This window comes from Taudactylus pleione, unplaced genomic scaffold, assembly GCF_031769625.1.
Source record: "Taudactylus pleione unplaced genomic scaffold, aTauple2 ptg000216l, whole genome shotgun sequence".
NCBI classification, from domain to species: domain Eukaryota; kingdom Metazoa; phylum Chordata; class Amphibia; order Anura; family Myobatrachidae; genus Taudactylus; species Taudactylus pleione.
The window spans coordinates 9055577-9081243 of NW_028284618.1; the positions used below are offsets into that span (position 1 = coordinate 9055577).

At 43.6% G+C, this 25667-nt stretch overlaps 1 protein-coding gene across 1 annotated transcript; it reads right to left on the minus strand.

Annotated features, from left to right (window-relative positions):
- Window positions 1-1323: 1323 nt before the first annotated feature.
- On the minus strand, window positions 1324-23656 carry LOC148517491 (metalloreductase STEAP4-like). Its single transcript, XM_088478664.1, has 5 exons — window positions 23579-23656; window positions 15165-15620; window positions 12653-13180; window positions 6236-6400; window positions 1324-1677 (listed from the first exon to the last, which is right to left on the minus strand). The coding sequence occupies exons 2-5, from the start codon at window positions 15615-15617 to the stop codon at window positions 1447-1449; spliced, it is 1377 nt and encodes a 458-aa protein (XP_088334790.1). The 5' UTR covers window positions 15618-15620; window positions 23579-23656; the 3' UTR covers window positions 1324-1446.
- Between the last annotated feature and the right edge of the window lie 2011 nt (window positions 23657-25667).

Consider the following 25667-nt stretch of genomic DNA (forward strand, 5'->3'; position numbering starts at 1 on the left):
ACACTGTCCCAACATCAGTTGGAAGATGACGGGGCTGGCGGACACATGGTCAAACATTGAGGTGCATAGTGTGACCAGATTTCTCTACCTTACAGGGCACATCAGCAGCTGAAATTCATCACCAACTTGTCGAGGTGTACAGTGATAACGTCATGTCATGGAGACAGGTTTGGGTTTGGTGCACTGCCTTTAATAACAGCCAAGCACGGCCACCACAGATGACAATTTGTGCCGTTTTGAAGATCTGATTCAGAAGGACAGACACACTGGAGTTAGTGATATTGCTGATGAACTAAACATCTCAGTGGGTGCTGTGCACAACATTATACATGAGCAACTGGGGTACAGGAAAAAGTGTTCACACTGGGTACTGAAGCAACTCACAGAAGTTCACAAAACCAAAAGGATGGGATTGTCTCTCGTGCACTTGACACAGTAACATGAGGAGGGAGTACAGTTCCTGCAGCGTATTGTTACAGTCGATGAAACGTGTGTGTGTCATGTGTCACTGGAGATGAAACAAGCTTCCTTGACATGGAAACACACATCATGCCCACCTTCAAAGAAGTTCAAATTGACTCCATCAGCGAAGAAGGTCATGGCAACCATGCTTTGGAACCACAAGAGGTGTGCTTCTTGTTAATTCCTCACCAAGGGAGATACTGTGAAGCTTACTGCTATTGTGACACTTGAGCCGGTTGCTGTGAACAGGCGTCGTATTGCTGTACGATAATGCCAGGCCACACTCAGCCATTTGCACGTGTGAGTTGTTAGCCTGCTACCATTGGGAGGTACTGGTCCATCCTCCCTACAGCTCTTACCTGGCACCGAGTGATTTCGATCTCTTTGGACCATTGAAGAAGCACTTGAGTGGAAGACGATTCGCAACCAACGATGAAGATCAGCAAGACGGCATGTCCTGGTCTTAGGCGCTTGACACTGATCTCTTCTATGCCGGGATAGATGCCTTGAGGTACCGTTGGAACAAATGCTTAGACAAGTATGGGGACCATGTGGATAAATAAATCGGTACCAAGGCCACACTATTGATTATACTTATACTGTATGTACGAGTTGAATACATTTATGCAATGAGAGGTCATGTTACCTTATTTATTGAACCACCCTCGTATATATTAAGTTTGTTTCAGGATGTCTTATTTGCTAGAAAATACAGTTATGTGTACAGTATATGGAATATAATATGTGATCTGCAATGGAATTGTTAATATTCCATTGCAGCACTCTAGTAATGTAGCTTGCATGTTATATGGTTTCTCATTGATAGTTGCTTACATTTTAAAGAACACATAAGCACACAAGATAATGATGTGTAATAACAAAAGGTTACACCACCTATATTCTTAGCATTGGCTAATGTCAGCGAGACTCCAGTTCAGTGGACAATGGAATGCTTTTTTTCGTGTCGTCGTCAGACAGCTTTGGTTAATGCTTTGCTCTCCGTTCCCAACCCTGGCGGATTTTTGTGATTCTCTGATCCAGACAAGGAATAACAAGGATGAACTTCATTGCAAGAACTGCACATGGTATAATTAAGGAGAGGACAAAAGCTGGGGGAAGACACCATCGATAGAAGGGTCCAAAGATAAATCTGTCTCCACCATAGACAAGGGTATGAGCTGTGCTCAAAACCAGGGTCAGGTAGCCCAATTTTGACTGCAAAAAATAATAGGTATTTTTTAAGAAACTGTGTTTGTGGTAGGGAAAGAAAGTTACAATACATTTTCAAGTCTTGGAGAGAGATATTGCAAAAAGGAGAGAGATAAAGTACCAACCAGTCAGCTTCAGTAATTTTTCTAGCAGCCTGTAAAATGACAGTTAGGAACTGATTGGTTGGTGTCACGGTTTGAATATTCGGATCCAAGTCAGAACACGTGGACTGGGCTAAGGAGGTGTACGGGAATTGAAGTGGCTGGATTATATGTCTACTCATGGGTAGGACCCACATGTTATGTGTCATCTAAGAGGTCACAGATGACTGGAAGGCTCCCAGTCTGCCCTTGGAACCAACTGATTGGAACTCAACCCCTAGTCTTGAACACAGGATCAAGTGGCTGGAACCAGTGTTTGAGAACTCAGGGAGCAGAACAGTGAGTAATACAGATAATCAATTAGCCCACCTGGAATTCACTAAAAACTAAAGAGCTGGGTGCCTGGAGCCTACTTCTTCAAAGAGGGAAATAGATCCAGTACCCAGTCCCCATCAATAAATTGACCACTTCAGTTGAAACTTAGCATGAACTCCAACACTCAGGGGTATATTTACTAAGGTGAGAGTTTTTAGAAGTAGAGATGTTGCCCATAGCAACCAAACAGGTTCTACTTAACATTTAACTAGCACCTTCTAGAAGATAAAAGCTAGAATCTGATTGGATACTATTGGCAACATCTCCACTTCTAAAAACTCTCACTTTAGTAAATTTACCCCTCAGAGAGAGGACCCTCAGAACAACAACCATCATTAATAGTGATATTGAAGGTAGGAGGAGCAGAGAGTTCCAGAAGCAGGTTTGGGGCTGAGATAGGTAGTAGTCTCACTGAGCAGCAATACAGTCTGAAGTACAATACAAGAATAGTCCACTTGATCATGCAATGAGCAGGCGAGTTGTAATCAGAGGACTTGCTTGAAGTCGGGATAACAGCAGACTTGGCACTTGAAAGCACTATTACAGTCTACAGGATAAACAGAATACTTCAGACTACTGCACAGGCTGGAGCAAAGATGCAGCAACAGGCTGAACCTATACTGATTGATCCAGACTGGGACTGGAATGAAAGACACAGATTGAAGGCATGCAGGCTGATCTGGACTGGGACTGGAATAAACAGCATCTTAAACCAGACTGGGACTGGAGCTTAATCCGGTCTTGAACCGAGGGAGAACAGCAACTTAAACTGGACAGGAACGTGAGCTTGAACCGGACTGGAACTGAAAGAGAACAATGGCTTGAAACAGACAGGAAGCGGAGGAGATCAGCAGCTTGAACCAGACTGAGACTGTAGGAAGAGAGCTGCACTGAACATAGGGCCCGATTCAGACTCGCTCGCTAGATGCATTCGCATGCAGTCGTCAGCTGCCAAAGTATGCAAATCCTGCAATCGCACAGCAAGACATTAGCACGCCCATTATGTCTTGGCGTGCGATCACTATATGTATTTAGACGCCCACCAGCATGTCACAAGACACCCACTTTCCCTTAGTAACACACGTCATTGCCAGGAAGTGTATTAAAGTATTCGGTAACATCGAGTAACATCGGACCCATACGCAGCACTTCTGGCTGACCATACCCTACCACAAGCACTGCGAATGCAGCAATGTGTAAAACAGCCATCTAACGTGTCTGATGACGCTGCGTCTTAATTATTCACGCCCTTGAAACGGCATTCAGACGCACAGACACACCTGCGTTCGCACCATTACACCCTCGTTTTCATCGACCACCCCCTGTCAGCACCCACAAACTGCTCATCCTGTCACTCATTCTAGCGAGGCATCTATGTACAAGGGGTGATCGCTTCGCGATCGCATGGACTGGTTCGCGCATGCGCACTGTGACTTATATGCATGCGCAGATTGCAAACATCAGCAGGCTAAGTGTGAACGCATCCCAGCGAGCGGGTCTGTATTGGGCCCACAGGTTGAAGGTCTGCAGACTGGATACTAGCAATAGCAATATGCTGCAGAGTGGATGAGACAAACTCTCAGGCAACAATGAAGAAGCATGTGGAAATAGAAAAGTAAGGAGAATCGTGGTGCTTCACTTGTGTCAAAAGCCGCCTCTTAACCAACACCTTTGGATCTATCCCAAAACAAGATCCCAAATGAATCGGCAAAGAAATTGTGATCAGTGTGGAAGATGGCGCTAATGTGGGGGAACAATATGAGTAGTAAGCAAGAAATACTTATCTGAAAAAGATGGTCAATCGGAAGTTTGTCCTCATTGCTCAGATGTTAACGCGCTCAATAGATATACGGACGATCCCTTGGACATGTGAAGAAAAGGGGGTGATAATACCAATGTGTAGTATGGTAAAATATAAAATATAAAGATGGTAATCAACACGTCATCTAGTTAGTGTACCGAACTCACTTTAAAGGAGACGGAAATGGCATGTGTCAAGGTATCTTTAATCAGAAAAAAATCTGAATAGTTTCTTTAGGTACTCTTTTAGGTGGTAATATCGAGGACTCGTACCTTACTTACAGTATTATGGGGTAGAAAACATATGTAAAGGTATCTTTTAACACCAACACAACATGACTTCTTTAAGTATTCCCTTAAAAATTCTCTTAAATGAAAGGTGCAGGGTTCATACATTACTTACACAGTTCTAGTGTAAAACGGGATGTAGTTAATAGACCGGCGGACGCAATGCCGTCGGTCTAAATCCTGACACTACCTCCACAACACGGGACTTAAGATAGGCGTCGAAATACTGACACCTATCTTAATCCTGATGCCAGAAAACCGACCCCCATCATCCCGATCGTCATGTGCTGGGTAAGTATAACACTTAGCCCGTGGATGGGGGGGTTAGGTTTAGAGACCCCCGGGGGGACTTAGGGTTAGACACCCCCCGGGGAAGGTTAGGGGTAGGCTAGCGGAAGGGGGTTAGGGTATTCAGAATTTTTTCTGATTAAAAGATACCCTGACACATGCCGTTTTCCATCTCCTTTAAAGTGAGTTCGGTACGTCAACAAGATGACGTGTTGATTACTATCTTTATATTTTACCATACTACGCATCGGTATTATCACCCCTTTTTCTTCACATGTCCATGGGATCGTCTGTATATGTATTGAGCGCGTTAACATCTGAGCAATGAGGACAAACTTCCGATCGATCATCTTTTTTGGATAAGTATTTCTTGCTTACCACTCATATGGTTCTCCCACATTAGCTCCATCTTCCACCCCGACCACCATTTCTTTAACAATGAAGAAGCAGTTTGAACCGGGCTGGGACCAGAGGTAAACAGTAGCTTGAACACAGGCTGAAGATGTGCAGGCAGCATATTTGTAATAGTGATATACTGCAGAGTAGATGACACAGACTCAGAGGCAGTAGCTTGCAGAGGTCTAGCTGACAGGACCGCAGATACAGGCAGTGGATCAGAGACAGTAGATACACTCTGGTGAGTGAGCACATAGAGGAGTACTATTCCACATTGTTCCGACGGTGTGCTAATGGCAGGCACAACTTTAAATAGGGCTCTCTTGCAGAGGATAGGAGGAATCAGTCATGTGAGCAGACAGGCAGTGATTGGATACTGGTGCTCAGCTGATCAGAACTAACATGGCTGTGCCCATGGCACAGTCGAAATGAATGGAGTGAATGGAGTTAAAGTACCAACCAATCAGCTCCTAACTGTCACTTTACAGGCTGTGTTTGAAAAATGACAGTTAGGAGCTGATTGGTTGGTATTTTATCTCCATTCACTTTATCTCTGCTCCAATGCTTTGCACATAGACCCCTTAGTCCCAGTTTTGTGACAGTTGGTACTTTGGAGTCTATGGGGTCTATTTACTAAGCAGTGTTAAGAGACAGAGTGAAAAGTGATAAGATAGTGATAAGGTACCAGCCAATCAGCTCCCAACTGTCATTTTTCAAACACAGCCTGTGAGATGACAATTGGGAGCTGATTGGCTGGCACCTTATCACTATCTTATCACTTTTGACTCTGTAAATAGACCCCTATGTACTAAGCCTTGGAGACAGATAAAGTGGACGGAGATAAAGTACAAACCAATCAGCTCCTAACTGTCATTTTTTAAACACAGCCTGTATTGTGACAGTTAGTAGCTGATTGGTTGGTACTTTATCTCTGTCCACTTTATCTCTCTCCAAGGCTAAGTACATAGACCTCTTTATCTCGCCCCTCTTCATCTCTTTCCAAAGTTTGATACATCTCCCCCATTGTCTGTTACATAGTTGCTGTAGACAAGTTTCCTGCCACAGTTGAGAAACATACTATCATGCTGATTGGCACCTAACTAAATTGACCCTACTGCATATTTTTGTATATATTTCAACCTCCACTGGGGTAGGTAATGACATACCTGATTGTACAGCGCTGTGTAATATGTTGGCCTTATAAAATTAAAGTTTATTAATAACATCAATGCTACAATTGTCTTAGAGAATCTAATTACAAAAAACTTGTGCATATTATTATTTAAGGCTATACAGTATAGACAATGTACACTTACCTGTACAAAGTTAAATTCTCTCCAGTTGACAGCATTACTTACTGACGGTAGTGACGTGATACCCAGTAACACGTAAAAGAAAAAACCTAGTATTCCCAGTGCAACGTAGGAGTCGGAAAGCCAGGCATAGTGGTTTAAAAGTGGATATGTGCTATTGTCTTTAATCTGCAAACAAGACACAGTGAAACCTTTACTTGGGTTTACAATAACATGGTAAAACTTTGGACCTTATGTAAAGTTGGAAGCTTTTGGCAAAACACAGCGCATGCAGAAAGAGCTTGCACATAAAAATTGTTATAGGTGCATGTGCGACTCAAGATGCATCCATATATACAACATTAGCATATGCACCAAGATTACTTCAGGAAAGTGTATGTGTAACCCAATAGGATAGAGATATGGCTTATTATTATTAGTAAATACATAATTCACATTTACCCTATTTGTACATAATATAGTACTCCAACGGTTTTATATATATATTTGTATATTTATTAGGGGTGTGCACCGGCCACTTTTCGTGTTTTGTGTTTTGGTTTTGGATCTGGATCTTTCTTCGTGTTTTGGATCTGGATTGGTTTTGCCAAAACCACCCTTCCGTGTTTTGGGTTCTGGGTTTTGTGTTTTGGATCTGTATTTTTTTGAAAAAAAGCATAAAAACAGCTACAATCACAGAATTTGTGGGTTTTTCTGCTCCTATGCTATTATTAACCTCAATAACCTTAATTTCCACTCATTTCCAGTCTATTCTGAACACCTCACACCTCACAATAGTGTTTTTATGTCCACAAGGTTGCACCGAGGTAGCTGGATGACTATGCTAAGCGACACGAGTGGGCGGCAAAAACACGTGGCCCATCCAGGAGTGACACTGCAGTGGCAGACAGGAAGGCAGTTTGAAAAACTAGGCCCCAAACAGTACATAATGCAAAAAAAAAGAGGTGCAAGATGGAATTGTCCTTGGGCCCTCCCACCCACCCGGGCCCTCCCACCCACCCTTATGTTGTATAAACAGCACACTTTAACAAACCAATCATTTCAGCGCCAGGGTCTGCCACACGACTGTGGCTGAAATGATTGGTTCGTTCGTTTGGGCCACCACAAAACAAGCTGGCAATTAATCTGTCCCTGCACAAACTGGCTCTACGGAGGCAAGATGTATTCCTCATCCTCCTCATCCACCGATTCCTCACCCTCTTCAGTGTTGTGTACATCCTCATCCTCACAGAGTATTAATTCGTCCCCGCTGGAATCCACCACCACAGGTCCCTCTGTACGTTCTGGAGGCTGGTCTCCCTGGAAGAGTTGATAATTCATTTTTATGAACATCATCTTCTCCACATTTTGTAGAAGCAACCTCCTACGTCTTTTGCTAACAAGGTTCCTGGCTGCATTAAACACTCTTTCAGAGTACACACTGGAGGGGGGCAACTTAGGTAAACTAGAGTCAGTTTGTACAGGGGCCTCCAAATTGCATTTTTTTCTGGCCAGTACAGGTACGGACTGTCTGACATGCCTACTTGGATGCTGTCACCGATGTAATCCTTTAACAGACAGACGCACGCTTGTCGCCCCTGCTTTGAGGATGCAGGTGCGGCTACAGCCCACACAATTCACAAAGGCAGAAAAAAAAAGAAGAATTTTTTATTTTTTGTGGAGCGCACTTTGAGGGTTACACCACCCTTTAACAGTCAGACGCATGCTTGTCACTGCTGCTTTGAGGATGCAGGTGCGGCTACAGCCCACACATTTTCACAAAGACAGAAAAAAAAAGAATAATTTTTTATTTTGTTTGGAGTGCACTTTGGGGGTTACAGCACCCTTTAACGGACAAGCCAGCCGGCCCTTTACTTATGACACAGGCGCACGCTTGGCGCTACTTTGTTGATGCACGTGCGGCTACTGCACACACAATTCACAAACACAGAAAAAATATGTATTTTTTTGCACTTGGGGGGAGCACCCCTGATGGACAGAGCACCCCCTGGACAACACTACAGCACCCCTTTAGGACTGGGACACTGCACAGGACTTTGGAGTGGACACAGCCCCTATGGACAACTGACTGCACAACACAGTCCAGCCAGCCCCTATGGACTTTGGAGGAGTGGATACAGCCCCTATGGACAACAGCAGCACAGCACAACACAGCCAGCCCCTATGGACTTTGGAGGAGTGGACACAGCCCCTATGGACAACAGCAGCACAGCACAACACAGCCAGGCCCTATGGACTTTGGAGGAGTGGACACAGCCCCTCTGGACAACAGCAGCGCAGCACAGTACAGCACAACACTACACTGCACTACACTACACAGCCCAGCCAGCCCTAACTCCCACCCTCCCTCTTCACTGTCCACAGCCGTGTGAGAAAATGGCGCCGACGCGAGTACCTTATATAGAATCCAAAACCCGCGAGACCCGGAAGGCGGGATGATGACGTTTTGCCTCGATTTCAGATCCGAGTCAGGCGGGAAAAGTCGAGCCTGACTCGGATCTGCCTCGGATCGGGGGGCTCGGGGGGGTTCGGATTTCAGGAATCCAAACCCGCTCACCCCTAATATATATATATATATGAGAATTGTGTCTTGGCAGTTGTATTAATAAGTAACATTTATCACATAATATATAATTACATATGGGCACAAATAGTGACTAAGGGGGAGATGTATCAAAACAAGTGCAGAAGTTGCACATAGCAACCAATCAGCTATCATTTATCAAGTACAGATGTGCCCAGCTACATCTTTGTCTGTAGCACAGCGAATCGCGCCAGGCGTGGCACGAGATGGACTTCCACAATCGGAGACGAGCATTTGCGTCTCCATAGGAATGAATGGTAGACGCACTCCCGCGATCGGAGATGAGCATTCGCGTCTCCATAGAACTGAATGGAGACACTCTCCAGCAATCGGGGATGCGCCATAGCGTATCGTGGTGCATAGCGCAATGCACGCGCGCGTTTGTGGCACGATCAGCCACAATGAACTTGGGCGCATCTGTAAATTCTACAAAATGATAGCTGCTTGGTTACTACCACCTGTCCTCTTTAGAAGGTTTTGATAGATCTCCCCCTAAAAATTTAATTAAATTAAAAACAAAAATCCATTTTCTCTTTAAAAATGAAAGAGGGTCTTTTTCCCAGCCGCACTGTAGGTACAAGACGCAACCAAATCCACAACTACAGCAATATAATTTACCTGTCTGTTAAATATTTGCAAAAAATTTGATATAATGTTTCAAGGCATTTTACAAATTGTCATTAAATGCAGCAGGTTTCTTAATCAACTGAAAGAACACTAAAACTTAAAAAAAAAAAAATTTCTTAAATAAAGCATGATGTCTAGCTTCTTTCTTCCGATAAAAAAGGACTTTTTTGTGCGATGTCCTCATAGATGTCAAACACCAAGCATTGGCCCGTGCTTTCAGGGGGAGGTATCGCACACCTTTCAGATGTCCTTATGTGTGAAAGGGTCTTTCTAGGTTTTATCAACCACACAAAAGTTACACATAAAAAACAACAGTGCTGAAGTTATTAGGGAGGGTGTCTAAGTGGTTCTGAAGAGATTTTCCCCTACAAAAAAGCTTTGATAATTCCTATAGAATTTACCATGGTTTAATTTCTCCCCAGCAATTAATTAGAAAAAAACTTGCGACTGCGGGAAAATTTAATATGACCCTTAACCTTTTTATATGTCTGGGTGTTATAAAAAGTTAAACCTTGTTTATTCACATCCATCTCTTCATTTGTTTTAAAATAACTACCAATTCGACTTTTGTTGAAACACAGGGGCTCAAGCATTCCCTGAAAACTCAGCTTTACAGGCAAGCTTCCCAGTCCCAGAACCACTCTCTTAACTTACATAGGCAATTACCCCCAAAATAACAGCACTCTATTCTATTCTACCCACTAGCCACCACGCTACAGAGTTCACACAAAATGTACATGTGTTCATTTTTATACCCAAACAACTCTCTGACACCGAAACTAATATTGTTACTGTATGTGACTAAGTCAAAAAGCCAGACTTAGGACACTTTTTATCAAGTGGTGAAGAGAGATTTTGCTGACTTAAACACTAGCAAAGTCTCTATTACTGAGTCTTACTTTTGAAGGAAGGACTAGAACAGGGACATCAGCATAGAAAGGATTCTTTACTGTAAATGTGGTTAAGCTGTGGAATTCCTTACCACATGATGTGATGGGGGTACATTTGTTAACAGAAAAAAATGTGATTTTCTTATAAGACCATTATAGTATACTTTATCCAAGAAAATGATCTAATTGCCGTTTCTGATTTATTTCCCCTATCAAAATTAATTTGCTATTGTTTTTGAAATTCTGTTTCACATTTCCTTTGAATCTACATCATTTTAAGCTATGAAAGTTTATCTTGAAGGACCTGTGTCTCCCTTTCAATCCTAATACCAATATAACTGTAGGCAATCACACAATGCCTCAATATGTCTAAGGAACCTTCCAAAGTTGGTCATTATTCTGATCCTTAACCTTTGTTAAGCATAAACAGCAGTTGATTTAGTTATGTTATTTATCTCAGTGAACACAGGCTTAGATATACAGTATATTATCGTTCACTAGTGGGCACATTGGCATCTGTCATCTATAAGTAATGGAGTCAGCAAGTTTCTTGTGGCTAATCCAGTATTCATGATAATGCAGCTAAATGGCTAGTCCTGCGTAGAGTAACAGACCTACTGTATCTTCTGACCATCCAGGAGCCCAGAAGTCCGGAGGATCTGTCAGAACTACACAGATGGTGGCTGTAAGTCACTGGCTGCCTGAGAATCCAGTGCTAGGACTAAGAAGAGTGAGTGTTGGCTCCTGGATCAGTAGTCATCTGCGCCCACTGTGTTTCCATCCAAAGCCGTGATCGCCATCATTAGTATGGGCACATGGACCAGCCCCACACTAGGTACAAAAGATCTGTCTGAAACAGTCTCCCCTTCACAGTACGCACAACTCAGAAAAGCTCGGATCTTTAGCTACATGCCCACGACACTCCCACATGACAGAACAGTTCAGTGAAATCGCTTTGTTGCCTCCCAGTTCCCACCCCAAAATGCTCATTTTATGTAATGCGAGATCTGGCAAAGATCTGTCTGACTCAGAATTTACTTATAATCCTAAGGTATCCACTTAGCGATTAAACAGGCTGATTGAACGACATCGACATCGTTATCGTTCAATCGCTTGTTACACTCGCAAATCGGCCATGTAAATGTCAAAAACGACCAGTGATGCACGTGCCCGCTGGTCGTTTTTGACATCTATCATCGCCCGAACATGCTGGTCAACCTGACGACACCATCAGGTTGCCTATGTTCAGGGATGATTGATGAGCCTATACTGATCGACTGAATGTTCAGTGTAGGCACATCACGACTGCACGATTACAATGTCGTAATTGTGCACTCGTTTCTATGTCTGTAAGTGGATACGCACCATTAGACTTTGTTGATTTTAAGCTATTGTGCTTTTGTGGCAAAAAAGTATTCTGCAAAGGATTCTGACCCAAGTTGCAGCGTTGCCTTTCTTTCTTCTTTAGATACCAGAAATACAGTATATTGACTCACTATAAAATAAATAATAATAAATAAATCCATATTTAAATCCCATTGTTACCCCTGCAGAGTTTTATGCACAGACCAGTAAGATATTTAGACTCTGTGATTATACAGATGTGTCCTCATTAGAGATGTGCGCCTCGGTATTCCAGAAATCCGAATCCACCTGAATTTTGTTAATATGGACAGATCCAAGTCGCAGTTCTGATCTCCTGAGGAGATACTGATAAAACCTGAGTTGCTGTCCTGATCTTTTCGCGGTTCGGAATTTGGATTTTGAGTCATAAATTACATGATTTTAGCTGTTTTTAAAAACTTTTTATCAGTTTAAAAAAAAAAACCCAGATCCAAAAAAAAAAACCTTGAGGGTGGTTTTTCGAAATCAAAACCAAAAAACGCAAAGATGAATCCAGATCCAAAACCAAAAGATGGGGGTGTCAGCGCACATTTCTAGTCCTCATACATCTAGCCTCAATACACCACGCAGCACGACTTGCCTAGCGTTTGGGAGCCGCCAGGTCCCATGCTATTCAATCGTTGGCCATCCTTTTTACCAAAAATGTGTCTAAGTCTGTATATGAAGCACAACGGAACTTAGAATGAATAAGCTGCAGCCGTTACATTGTAGCACTTTATACCATGGGAGCTGGTGCACCGAGAGAGACTTTTTAGCTCGACTGCAGCAAAGATGTGTAAGGACGTATCTGTATCCCTTTACACGTCTCTCCTCTACTATAAAGAGCTCTATAATCGCTATAACCGCTGAGGAGCTACGGGTGGTTTCACTCTTCTTCATACATGCACAATATGTACAATGAGAAAAAAGAATTACCTTTTTGATTAGATAATATTCTGAACTCCATCGTACATAATAGCGTATTGGCATCACCAGCGTGTAGATAGCATGGAGGAAGGCGTAAGCCAATGCTACCAATCCAAGTTGCTTGCGGCAGAGCATCCATTTGTCCAGCCAGTCTGGAAAGCGGCTGTATTTGGTGCCTCTGTAGAGCTGGATGATGGCAGCGATAATCCCGGGGAGGTACACTAAGGCCAGGAGTATAAGAGACACAATTGGGAACACTCTGTTGGGAATAGAAATTGCAATAAGGTAGGAAGTGTCCTCTTTGGCTGTAGCATAGGGATAGAACACTTCAGTCACTAGGCAATAGAGAAAGATTAATATTGTGAATCCAGCACAGATGTAGAAAGGAAGCCTCCACATTGGAAATAACTGCAGTGGGTAATTCTCTATCTCATTGGCTGCCAATAGGGATCCTTGGTCTAGCGGTGTGAGTCCAAGAGAACGCGCAATCTCTGTGACCGCTTCTTTCGCTTTCGCATCACCACCGCACAGGAAAACCTGTTGTGTGATAGATCAAGTTTTAAAATCACAGTAATTATTAAATGGTAATAGTAGTAGTAGTAGTAATAATAATAATAATACAATAAAAAAATAGTTAAAAGAAATGACTGAAGGAGTAGACCATCCTCACTAACATACATTATTAAGCTAACCATATCATTAAAAACATATATATTTATTTACACTATACACACACACACTGTATATGCTGGAAGTGAATTAAACAACAAGACTGAGGGTTGGCCTTTGTGTCAGTCACACAGGTTTAGCCAATGGAGGTTGAAGGGGTGTGGTATTAATGATATTAGTCTGGACCGTATTGGCAGAGTTTGGGAAGCTCTGCCTTAATTTGTGTTTCCGGTGTGTGTTTATTTTGCGGCTCAATATCAGAATAGATCAGTTTTCAAGGGGCACCATTTTTTTATTTGCTCTGGATGCCATCAGTCGTTGTTACGCCTCTGTGCATAGCCTGTACAGTATTTCCATCATCACGTACCCACTAAACGTTGCCTACGTGCCAATGCCCCATAACTATCCACTTGACAAACCTTCATTCACAATGTGTAGTCTAATGTGTAGGCCAACAACACGCAAGATATCTCTGCAAGACTGACTTGTACTCAATTTTGCGTTAACCCAGTTGTGTTTTCATTGGAGACCCTGTGCCTGATTCAGAGGTGCATGCAAATGGCTTCTCAGCTGCAATCCAGTGCGCAGTGTGCTTGCGAAAATATTCAAGTGTAACAGTCAACTAGCTTTGTATTTAGAATGAAGTCCACTGACTGCTTCTCAAGTCTGCAGCTTGTGTACAGAGACGCAACCATCAGATGCACGTTGCTCGACAATCAACCATCTGAGCAACCCATGGTCACGTAAAATGGCCATGGGAACTGAGAAGATGGAGCCATTTATACTACGTACAGGATTGGAATGGAAGTCTGCGACCCCCCCCCCTAAACGGTTACGACACGCCTGTGTATGAGCCATCACACCCCAGATCCCTCCCACAAACGCCCCCTGACTGTCAATCACACTACGTCCAAGTCCTCACGGCAACCATCAATGGTAATGTAATTTGACGCACGCGCAGACCTCCGATAAACACAATTATGAAAACATCGGCACTGATGCCACCTCTGAATCGGGCCCATGTTCCTTCTGATTGGTTGCTATGGGCAACATCTCCACTTCTGAATACTTTCACTTTAGTAAATATACCCCTATGTTTCAGTCTGTGGCTCAGGGCCTGATTCACTACGGATCACTATTCTGCTTATACGCACGCAACGCGATTGCTAATATCAGCGGTGATATGTAAATGTTGGCATTCGCATTGCGATCGCAGCCTAACATTAGGATTCCCACTTCCCCTTACTCACATCCATATACTTTGCCAACATAGCAAAACAATCGGTAACATCGGACCCATACACCCAGTTAAGGCAGGTCAGACCTCACTCAGGAATTGCTTACTTCAGCGCACGCTATGAGGCCTCAGGCTACGTATGGTATAGCAGTGGCTAATTTATGCACGCCCCTGCAACGCCGTTGAAATGCATTGGCGCGTCTGCGTTCGCCCGACCACCCCCTGTCCTAACCCACAAACGGCACTTCCTGAAATGCCATGGGTCTGCAGATCGCTGTCCCGATCGCAGTGGTTAGTGCACACACGTACACTGCGATGCATATGCATGCACAGTATGCAACAGTCAGCCGATTGTGTGCGTATAAGCATCTGCATTCCTTGCTGAATCAGGCCCTCAGACTTTACTTTAAAGCACCTTAAAAAATAAAAAATAATATTAAGGTGTTGCAAAAATAACATGTAAACAAATAAACTAGCTCATAATAAAAAACGTTTAAAGATCAATTTATAAATACTTTAAGGAACTACTCGAGCAATGAAACGCTGCAGGTACTGGAGGCCAGGGTCCAGGAACCGTGACAGATAAAGGAAATTGAGATAGACAATAATCCTTACCTGCCTACTTGCATCTAGAGTTCCTGATTGCAGGGCCCATGCCGAGACCGTGTTAAATGCCTTGACCACTTTAGCTCCTGGTAGCAAACTGGCCAGGTGTTCTGCATTAGATTTCGGGTACTGGTTTATTTTCAGATTGTTGCTGACATCTACTAATACTTTACCTTGCAGAATGTCAGCAAAAGCTGTCAGAAAGTCATAGTGCTCTCTGTGAATGGCTAAAATAATGAGGTTGGACTTCTTTGCTGCCTCTACGTGGGTTAGAACTTCTGCTCCTTTAGGGATAAAGTCAGAAGAGTTTGGATTTCTGCTTCCGAAGATAACAGTGTAGCCACATTGGAGCAGCTTAAACCCAAGAGATCTACCAAAATCTCCAGTTCCGAAAATACAGACAGCAACTTGTTTTGTAGACTCCTTTGGATGAAGCGGAATGCAATTTAATGAATCATCCATTTCCTGTAAAATATGAATATCAGATGCTTTAAAATAATACACTGAATTCAGAAATTCATATCAGACGTAACACATTAAAATTAAAATACATATTCTGTGATCTGCTACAGTACTTACTGTAACTATGGTTACTGTACTTGAGAAACGTCATCAACCTGAAATCACCTGTAGAAATCTAAAAAAAAATAGACTGTTACCAGAATAACTGACTTCCCTTATCTGTTACCATGGAAACACTATGTACTACGGTTTGTTTTAATTGTTACAGATTTTAGTCATGTACACTAGTTATTCACAACCAATCTGGAAAATGACAGGAGCAGTATGTTTTTGAGGTTTCAACAAGTGATTTCAGGCATAAATCCAAGTTCAAGAACCATCAAGACTTATTGCAGTAAATTGCAGTACCAATCTTATCCGTAATGATGAAGGCCAGGGTCAACAGTAATGAGGTGACTGATTACCTCGGTTCAACACAGAAGAGAGCAGCTGAATCAACACATATTCTAGTGTGATGTCAGGGGGGCACTTAAATGCTAGCGCTATTAAAGCTAGAACATTGCTACCGATCACAGCACTCAATTGTTCCCATGCTGACGAATTAGTGAACAGGGAAAGCGCATATCATTTCACATGGGAGGGATTAAGTTCCGAATATGCTGCATTCAACATTTTCTCACCATAATCGCATCTGTGTGACATGGGATAAGAATTCCCGTATTTGCTTTAATGTGACAACATGGAGTGATTGGAAAACTGTCATTCAAAGTGCCCATCTGACATCAGTCTCAGAATTAAAACACAAAGTAAATACACTGAAAACAAACAAATTAAATACATTCTAAAATAACAAAAGTAACAGCCCAAAAAAAAAACACACCCTAAAAATGCCAAAATCCACTTAATATATACTGTATTTATATATAATAGTGTGCATACATATTTAGTACTCATGTATATATTAGAACATACATTTCTTGGATTGAAATCATGTTGCAAAATTAATTAAGGTTAAATCATGAAAAATAACATTTATAAATTTGCCTCCCTCATAATGTAATTGCTATAAATGAAAGTTATATTTTACTAAAGTACCAGCACAAATCTCTGTCTGCCAACCCCTCTTAAAAAAAAAACAACAACAATATAAAATTCGCTTGGCAAGAGCAAAACATAGGAAAGTTATTTTCAGTACAATCAAGCAGTGTGATAATGAATATAGGCAGGAACACATGGGGTGCACATACTGACATGTAACGTGCCAGTGAAAGGGTTAAAATAACAACCAGCCCAAAGTCCCGAGCTGGTTGTCATTGGAGAGGGGGTACACAATTTTTTGTGGGGTTCCCATTTCCCTAGGGATTCAAGCCCTTGGCTGACCAGTCAAGGGTTGCTTGCTTGCTGTCATGACAGTGGGACCCCACACCGTGCTTTCCCCTGCCATAAATCAGCTGCCCCGGCTGGATTAACCTAGTGCTGGTTATTGGACCCTATCCTATACCATTCCCCCATATATATATATATATATATATATATATATATATATATATATGTATATACACTGTATATATATATATATATATATATATATATGTTATACATGTATATATATATATATATATATATATATATACAGGTCCATAAATATTGGGACATTGACAAAATTTTCAGATTTTGGCCTCTATTCTCAACCACAATGGCTTTGAAATGAAACAAACAAGATGTGCTTTAACTGCAGACTTTCAGATTTAATTTGACGGTAATTACATCCAACTCAGGTGAACGGTGTAGTAATTACAACAGTTTCAATATGTGCCTTCCACTTTTTAAGGGGCCAAAAGTAATGGGACTATCAACTCAAAAGCTATTTCATGGACAGGTGTGGGCTATTCCCTCGTTATTTCATTATCATTTAAGCAGGTAAAAGGTCTGGAGTTGATTCTAGGTGTGACATTTGCATTTGGAATCAGTTGCTGTCAACTCTCAATATGAGATCCAAAGAGCTGTCACTATCAGGAAAAGCAAGCCATCATTAGGCTGAAAAATCAAAACAAACCTATCAGAGAGATAGCAAAAACATTAGGTGTGGCCAAATCAACTGTTTGGAACATTCTTAAAAAGAAAGAACGCATCGGAGAGCTCAGCAACACCAAAAGACCCGGAAGACCACGGAAAACAACTGTGGTGGATGACAAAAGAAAAACCCCTTCACAAATCAAGAACACTCTCCAGGAGGTAGATGTATATGTGTCAAAGTCAACAATCAAGAGAAGACTTCACAAGAGTGAATATAGAGGGTTCACCACAAGATGCAAACCATTGGTGAGCCACAAAATCAGGAAGACCAGATTAGAGTTTGCCAAACAACATCTAAAAAAGCCATTACAGTTCTGGAACAACATCCTATGGACAGATGAGATAAAGATCAACTTGTACCAGAGTGATGGGAAGAGAAGAGTATGGAGAAGGAAAGGAACTGCTCATGATCCAAAACATACCACCTCATCAGTGAAGCATGGTGGTGGTAGTGTCATGGCGTGGGCATGTATGGCTGCCAATGGAACTGGTTCCCTTGTATTTATTGATGATGTGACTGCTGACAAAAGCAGCAAAATGAATTCTGAAGTGTTTCGGGCAATATTATATGCTCATATTCAGTCAAATGCTTCAGAACTCATTGGACGGCGCTTCACAGTGCAGATGGACAATGACCCGAAGCATACTGCAAAAGCAACCAAAGAGTTTTTTTAAGGCTAAAAAGTGGAATGTTATGCGATGGCCAAGTCAATTCCCTGACCTGAATCCGATTGAGCATGCATTTCACTTGATGAAGACAAAACTGAAGGGAAAATGCCCCAAGAACAAGCAGGAACTGAAGACATTTGCAGTAGAGGCCTGGCAGAGCATCACCAGGGATGAAACCCAGCGTCTGGTGATGTCTATGCGTTCCAGACTTCAGGCTGTAATTGCCTGCAAAGGATTTGCAACAAAGTATTAAAAAGTGAAAGTTAGATTTAGGATTGCTTAGTTTGTCCCATTACTTTTGGCCCCTTAAAAAGTGGGAGGCACATATAGAAACCGTTGTAATTCCTACACCGTTCACCTGGTTTGGATGTAATTACCCTCAAATGAAATCTGAAAGTCTGCAGTTAAATCACATCTTATTTGTTTAATTTCAAAGCCATTGTGGTGGTGAATAGAGGCCAAAATCTGAAAATTCTGTCAATGTCCCAATATTTATGGACCTGACTGTATATATACTATATATATTAGGGATGAGCGGGTTCGGATTTAAGAAATCCGAACCCCCCTGATCCAAGCCGAGAACCGAGTCCAGCTCGCGTTTTCCCGCCTGACTCGGATCTGAAATCGAGGCATTACGTCATCATCCTGCTGTCGGATCTCGCGGGTTTTGGATTCTATAAAAGGTCCCCGCATCGGCGCCATTTTTCACTCCGGCTGTGGACAGTGAAAAGGGAGAGTGGAAGTTAGGGTTGGCTGGGCTGTGTTGTGCAGTCAGTTGTCCATAGGGACTGTTTCCACTCCAAAGTCTATAGGGACTGGCTGGGCTGTGTTGTGCAGTGTCCCATAAAGGCTGTAGTCTTAAAGGGGTGCTGTAGTGTTGTCCAGGGGGTGATCTGTCCATCAGGGGTGCTCCCCCCAAGTGCAAAAAAACAATATTTTTTTTCTGTGTTTGTGAATTGTGTGCGCAGTAGCTGCCAAGCGTGCGCCTTTGTCATAAATCAAAGGCCGGCTGGCTCGTCTGTTAAAGGGTGGTGTAACCCCCAAAGTGCACTCCAAAAATAATATAAAAATCTTTTTTTCTGTGTTTGTGAATTGTGGGCCTGATTCAGACCCGCTCGCAAACGCTATGCGCTCGCAAGCGGGTGAATGGGCGGGCAGTGCGCATGCAAGCCCCAGAGCGAGAAAATCTCTCGCTCCGGGGCTCGCTAGAAACAGGGCGTCTGTCGATGTTGATCGATAGCTCACCCCATTTTGTAGGCGGGGAGGGGGGTGGCTGGCCAAACGGAGGCGTTCTCGAAGGAACGCCTGCCGTTTGGGGCGGCTCTACTGACATCACGAGTGATGTCAGTTGTGAGCTTCCGGCTCTATTAAAGCTTGCGGCAGGGAGGGTTAGGTTTAGCGCACCCGGGGGGATTTAGGGTTAGGCACCCCCCCGGGAGGGTTAGGCTAGGGGGAGGGAGACTTAGGGTTAGGTACCCCCCTGGGGGACTTAGGTTTAGGCAGCGGGAAAGGGGGGGGTTAGGGTTAGGCACACAGGGGGATTAGGGTTGGGCACTTTTTGGGGAGGTTAGGGTTAGGCACCCCTAAGGAGGGTTAGGGGGGCTTAGGTTAGTATATACTTACCTGAGGACGATCGGGATTTCCAGCGCTGACGGGCTGCCGCTGTCGGGATCTGCCCATCTGTCGGCCTGCCGCTGCCGGGAATCGGCCGACGGTATTTCATACCGATTCCATCCACTTGCCGATAAAAATGAGCAATTGAATGATAACGATATAGTTATCGTTCAATCGTTCATTAATCGTGCACAAATCGGACATGAAGATGTCGGAAACGACCAGCAATGTGCGCTCCCGCTGGTCATTTTCAACATCAATCATCGCCTGAACATGCTGGTCAATCTGACGATAACGACAGATTGGTCATGTTCAGGGATATGGGAGTGTGCCTACACTGATCAACATATCGTTCAGTGTAGGCACTGCAGGGGAAGAGGAACGACTGTACGATTACAATGTTGTAATCGTTCTGTCATTCCACTATCTGCTAGTGGATACGCATCTTAAATTGTACCGATTTTCTAAATGGAAATGTGTTTATTTAGCAGATTACAGTACTTGGTTTCTGGACAATTTAAAAATAATATAATGAAAAATTGTGACAGCTGCTCAAAAATTATTTTTTGGAAAGCATATAATATATAGTATGATATATCTGACTGCAAATTAAAAAACTATTTATGTTTTAGTGATGTTATATTACAGTATTATGTAACATAAATATGTTTTTTCAGAAAAATAAACACCTTTCATATGTCTAGTATTGCTGATGCCCACATTTAATTTACTTATGCAAACGAGTAATGTTTTCTGGCACCGTTATCTTCCTTATAGGATGTTTGCATACGTTGCTTCTGTAGGTGTGCACATCCAACGCTGGATTAAAAGCTTTTGGAGATAAAAAAGTTCTCTTCTGACTTTGACTGGTAAAACTGTTGTTATTGTTCATAAGCCAATTTTAGATTAAAATCCTAACGGACGACTACAGGGAAGCTGAAAATACAGGTTGTCTTATACAATAGAGCTGCTGTAACAAGTACAAATATCGAGATGCTGGCGTCGGCATACCGATTCCGCCTAGGGTACAATTGGTTAGGTGGCAACTACAGTAAAACACTGAATGAGTGGCATATTGTCACTCATTCGTCATTTTATTGCTGCTGCAGTGCCATAGGCAAATTTAAGAGAGGAGGTGGGCTGTGTGCAGTCTCCGTCCGGTTCCCCGCTTTTCTCGCCGGCTCAGTTACAGAGTAGTCTCTGCTTTGGGTCCCACGCTGAGTTGATAATATGACAGCCCGCACCATGTTTTTGGTGATTTCTGAAATGCCAGTCTCCAGAGAGGTCAGTATAATGTATGGGTATAGGGTGTGGGCCCCCATAAACCTAGGGGCCCTTGTGCACCAACACCCTGCACCAGGGGTAGAAATAACAGTGGTGGCCCTTCGCAATGAAGGGGCCCGTAGCTGGTGGCATTATCCAGGCTACCCAGGTACTAATAATGACTCAGACTGACTCCTAGGGGTCTATTTATTAAGCAGTGAAAAGTGTGGAGAAGTGGACCAGTGGAGAAGTTGCCCATAGCAACCAATCAGCTCCTACCTATTATTTTATAGACTGTACTTGATAAATGCTACTTCAAAGCTTATTGGTTGCTATGGGCAACTTCTCCACTGGTCCACTTCTCCACACTTTTCACTGCTTGATAAATAGAACCCCTAGTTTGCCGTAGGCCGTCATAAAGAGGCCCAGCTGGAGGAAAGGAGGTGTTAGCCCATCCCCTCCACTGGTGTGCGCACAGTTTGTGAGGCAAAGCCTCAAACTGTTGCTCTTGCCCCAGTTCCCTTTCCAGCCACAGCCACTCCGTGAGCTAGTCCCTGCCGGTTTAGTCATCATGCAGGTGATGCCTGCAAATGCTTCAATCTTCTTCCCACCAGACAGCCTGCCTTCACGTTTGCCTTCAGAGAGCTAGAGATTGGAGAGCCAAGGCGGTGAGATTGCGAGTGCCACAAACGAAAGGAGAGGACCTCTGATTAGTGACTTGCCACTGCCCGAATGAAGGTTACCCTCTGCCTCTCCCTATGATCTTCTACCCATCACCCTCTGCCTGCACTTTCTGCCTTTTCCTGTTAGCCACTAAGTCACCATCTGCCTGTCATCGTATGCCAATCACCCTCTGCCTCTCCCTGTCACCCTCTGCCCCTCACTCTCTTCCTAGTGAAGGGGCCAGAATGGGGAGAATTTTTCCGTGGATTGGCGGTCCGCGAGTAGGGGGCAGGGCCTAATGAGAGAATCACATAATTTGGCCCCGTTCCCATGTAAATGTGCAGGATTTGCAGCATTTTATCATAGGGGGTGGGACTTAATGATGCTGGTAGTCTGTCCCCATCATTGCCCACCTGCATCTCCTTTCCGGGCATCTCCTGGAGAGGAAAATCTAAAAGTAGGTAAAAATTGATTTATTTATAGGTTAGTTTGTCTTTAATAGTGTGCGTACACCCCATTTCCGCCCAGATTCCCCCCTTTAGCTGCAATGGAAAAAGCGACCATGTTGCATATGGCTCGGAAATGTCTGTACTTGCGTGCGCTTCGGAGATTGTGCCTGCACCTGGATCTTCAATGCTGCCCACATCCCTCCTGATCTCCCCATGCAATCTGCTTATCCACTCCAACTATGCCTTACCGAATGACGCAGCGAGATGACCTCTCAAATGGTCCTTGGTTGTGGCCCCCAAATCATGAGGCTTGGTGCAATTTTGCTGAACTCATTGTTTTTTTCTTCTTAAGTTTAGACTAACCTTTCCATAGATGTTATATTACTGTGACCCTTGTATCCAGCCCATCTGTGTCACCCATGTTTGTCTGCCCCCTCCCCTTTAGAATGTAAGCTCTCATGAGCAGGGCCCTCTTCCGTCATGTGCTTCTCCTTCACTTAATTATACTTGAATATACAGCATATCTAAGTGTTATACAGCAATGTATAAATCCAGTGGCGTCACAAGGTGGGTGCGGGGGGTGCGGCCTGCACCCGGGTGTCACCCGCCGAGGGGTGACACCAAGGTGCAGGATCCCCCTCAGTGACAGGAGCCGGGTGCTGCACTATAGCATTAAGTGCAGCACTCGGCTCCTGTCAGTGAGGGAGTCGGCACTGCCCATGCCCGCACCTCCTGCACCACCCGGCGGCACCACCCCATTGATACCTAATGTATCATACATTTTGTTTACCACAGCCATGGGCCGGGTTCGCGCCGCGAGGCCACGCCCCTCCCGAAGGGCTGACATGCGAGGCCACACACCCGACACACCCCCTCCCGAAGACCACGCCCCCATTTCGGCAGGTGCCGCGCGCATGTCGTCCCTCCCCACACCGGGTGTCACCGTGGGGAGGGACGCCACTGTATAAATCATGTATCTGTCCTGCATTGTTTGTACTGTTAATATCTGTTTTCTTGTGTGCTTATTTGTTTATGTACTGAGTAAGGCGCTGCGGAACTTGTGGCACCATATAAATAAAGGATAATAATAATAGGAAAGTTTCACTAAACGTAAAATAGCAGATACAATATGTTTGTGTCTTTAAGCAAAGGGCTATGAATAAACTTAATCATGTTGAACATACAGTAGAATAATATCACCTTTACGTAATGTGAATCAGCACTTACCTCGGTGTCTATTATCCAGTTTTACGATGAACACTCAGAGATTGTGCAGTCCGCTGCTCTCCTTTATGGAGCTGTGCTATTTTGTCCAAGGACTTTCAGAATGCTGCAGCCAAGAATGTGAAGTGTTCTGGTAGAGTAAGGAGCCAGATTTATATCCCTCCCATTGTCTAATGTTTGTGGAAGAAAACTTTGGGGAATTCCCAATCTTTCCTGAGTCAGGAATTTTCTTAAAGCTGTTTCTAAACATTAATTTCATAGCATATATTATTACATAATAACACATTCATAGATCACATTTCACTCACGTACAGTATTAGCTTCTGGTAAAAACAAATCAAATAAATAAATTGAATATATAATTCAGGACCGTCCACAGTTATAAATGGAATATATAATTCAGGACCGTCCACAGTTATGGACACGTTTGTGGCACAGCAGAGATACCATTCTTGGTATTAACATCTTTAATGTCCTGTTATAATCATGCATTGCTGCACAATCAGAGAATTTTATTCAGAGTGACACATCAGTCCTTGCCCCCAGAGCTTACAATCTAATGAATCTGCCACAGCCAAAATATGCACCCATATAACAGTGTGAATTTAGCCAGAAGATAATGAACATTCAAGTATGTCTTTGGTCTGTGGGAAGAGGTTGGAGTACCCAGAGACACGGAAGCATGCGCTTTGCAGAGAGCATTCTTGATGAGGGCTGAAGTCCAGGGCTCGGTGCCGGGATGCCCAGGCCAACCTCCTTAAAACAATTTCTCAAATCAAATGTGAATTAGGAAGCAAAAAGCTGACAATTAACCCATCCAAACAGCTTTGCAGATAATGTGACACCTGGTCCCCACCTATGGTTCCAGCCTATAGCCTGTGGACATCAATTCTATTATCATCACCAAGCTGACTGTGACAAAAGCCACAGTCAGTGTGCTAAACCAAACTGCTTATTTTTTATATACATAGTCATATATATATATTTAAAAAAAAAAATAATTATACATATATGTATATATATATATATGTATATAAGAGATGTGCAGTTCGGTTTTCCAGAACCCCGAATCCACCCGAATTTCGTGAATCTGGATAGATCCGACCCGCGGTTCTGATCTCCGGAGGCGATTCGGGAAAACCCAACCCGCGGTTCTGATCTTTTTGCGGTTCGGAATTTGGATTTTAAATCCGAATTTTGGCTTTTGGATTGCATAAATTACATGAATTTAGCGGTTTTTAATAACTTTTTATATATTTATCTAGATGCAAAAATAAAAAACACATGAAGGTGGTTTTGCAAAACCAAATCCAAAACGAGAAGATAAATCCAGATCCAAAACCAAGAAGAATGTATTTCCTCTTGGGTCAGATGTATCAAGGTGAGATAAAACTTAGGATGGTGTTATGCAGCTAAAATAAAGTCTCAAACCTTTATAGGCTTGTGCAAGCGCAGTGTGAAATAAAATATTGCAGATGCTGGCTAGTCCTGCACATGTCTAAACTGGTCATGTACATAGAACTACAGTATACTTTGCTCATACTGGGGGTTAACAGATCACCAGAAGAGTAAGTTTGCAGATCTCCAGGGACTGTTGTTTTGATACTTTTCAGAGCTAAGACCAGGGGCGTAACTATACCTACAGGGGCCCCATAGCAAAAATTTTTATGGGCCCCCCTCTCAGCTCGTGGGCCCCCAATCTCGTCCCGCTCTTGCTTCCCCCCCCGGTCCGAGGCCCCCCCGCACCCTGGCTTACCTGATCCATGGTCGCGCTGTGCAGGGCAGACCAACCTTCCCTCCCGGTCGGCTCCATCTCACTGACTGATGTTGGGAGGAGATGGCCACACCTTCTCCCAGTATCAGCCAATGTGGAGAGCCGGAGCTGACTGGGAAGACGCGACCACGGAGCGGGGGGGGCACGCAACCAAGGAGCAGGTAAGTGCAGTAGAGGGGAGTGAGGAGACTGATAGGGGAGTGAGGAGGGTGCGGAGGGAAGGGCAGCGGACAGCGGCCTGGCACCATAGGTGCAGGGGGAAGGCCGGGCCACGGGTTGGTCCGGGCCCCATAGCAGCCGCACCCCCTGCACCCACGG

Coding starts and splice junctions, on each gene's coding strand:
- LOC148517491 (XM_088478664.1), bottom strand. CDS start 15,617: ATGGATGATTCATTAAATTGCATTCCGCTTCATCCAAAGGAGTCTACA. Junction 13,181..15,164: donor CTCTAGATGCAAGTAGGCAG/GTAAGGATTATT, acceptor ATCACACAACAG/GTTTTCCTGTGCGGTGGTGA. Junction 1,678..6,235: donor GAGAATTTAACTTTGTACAG/GTAAGTGTACAT, acceptor TATTTTTTGCAG/TCAAAATTGGGCTACCTGAC.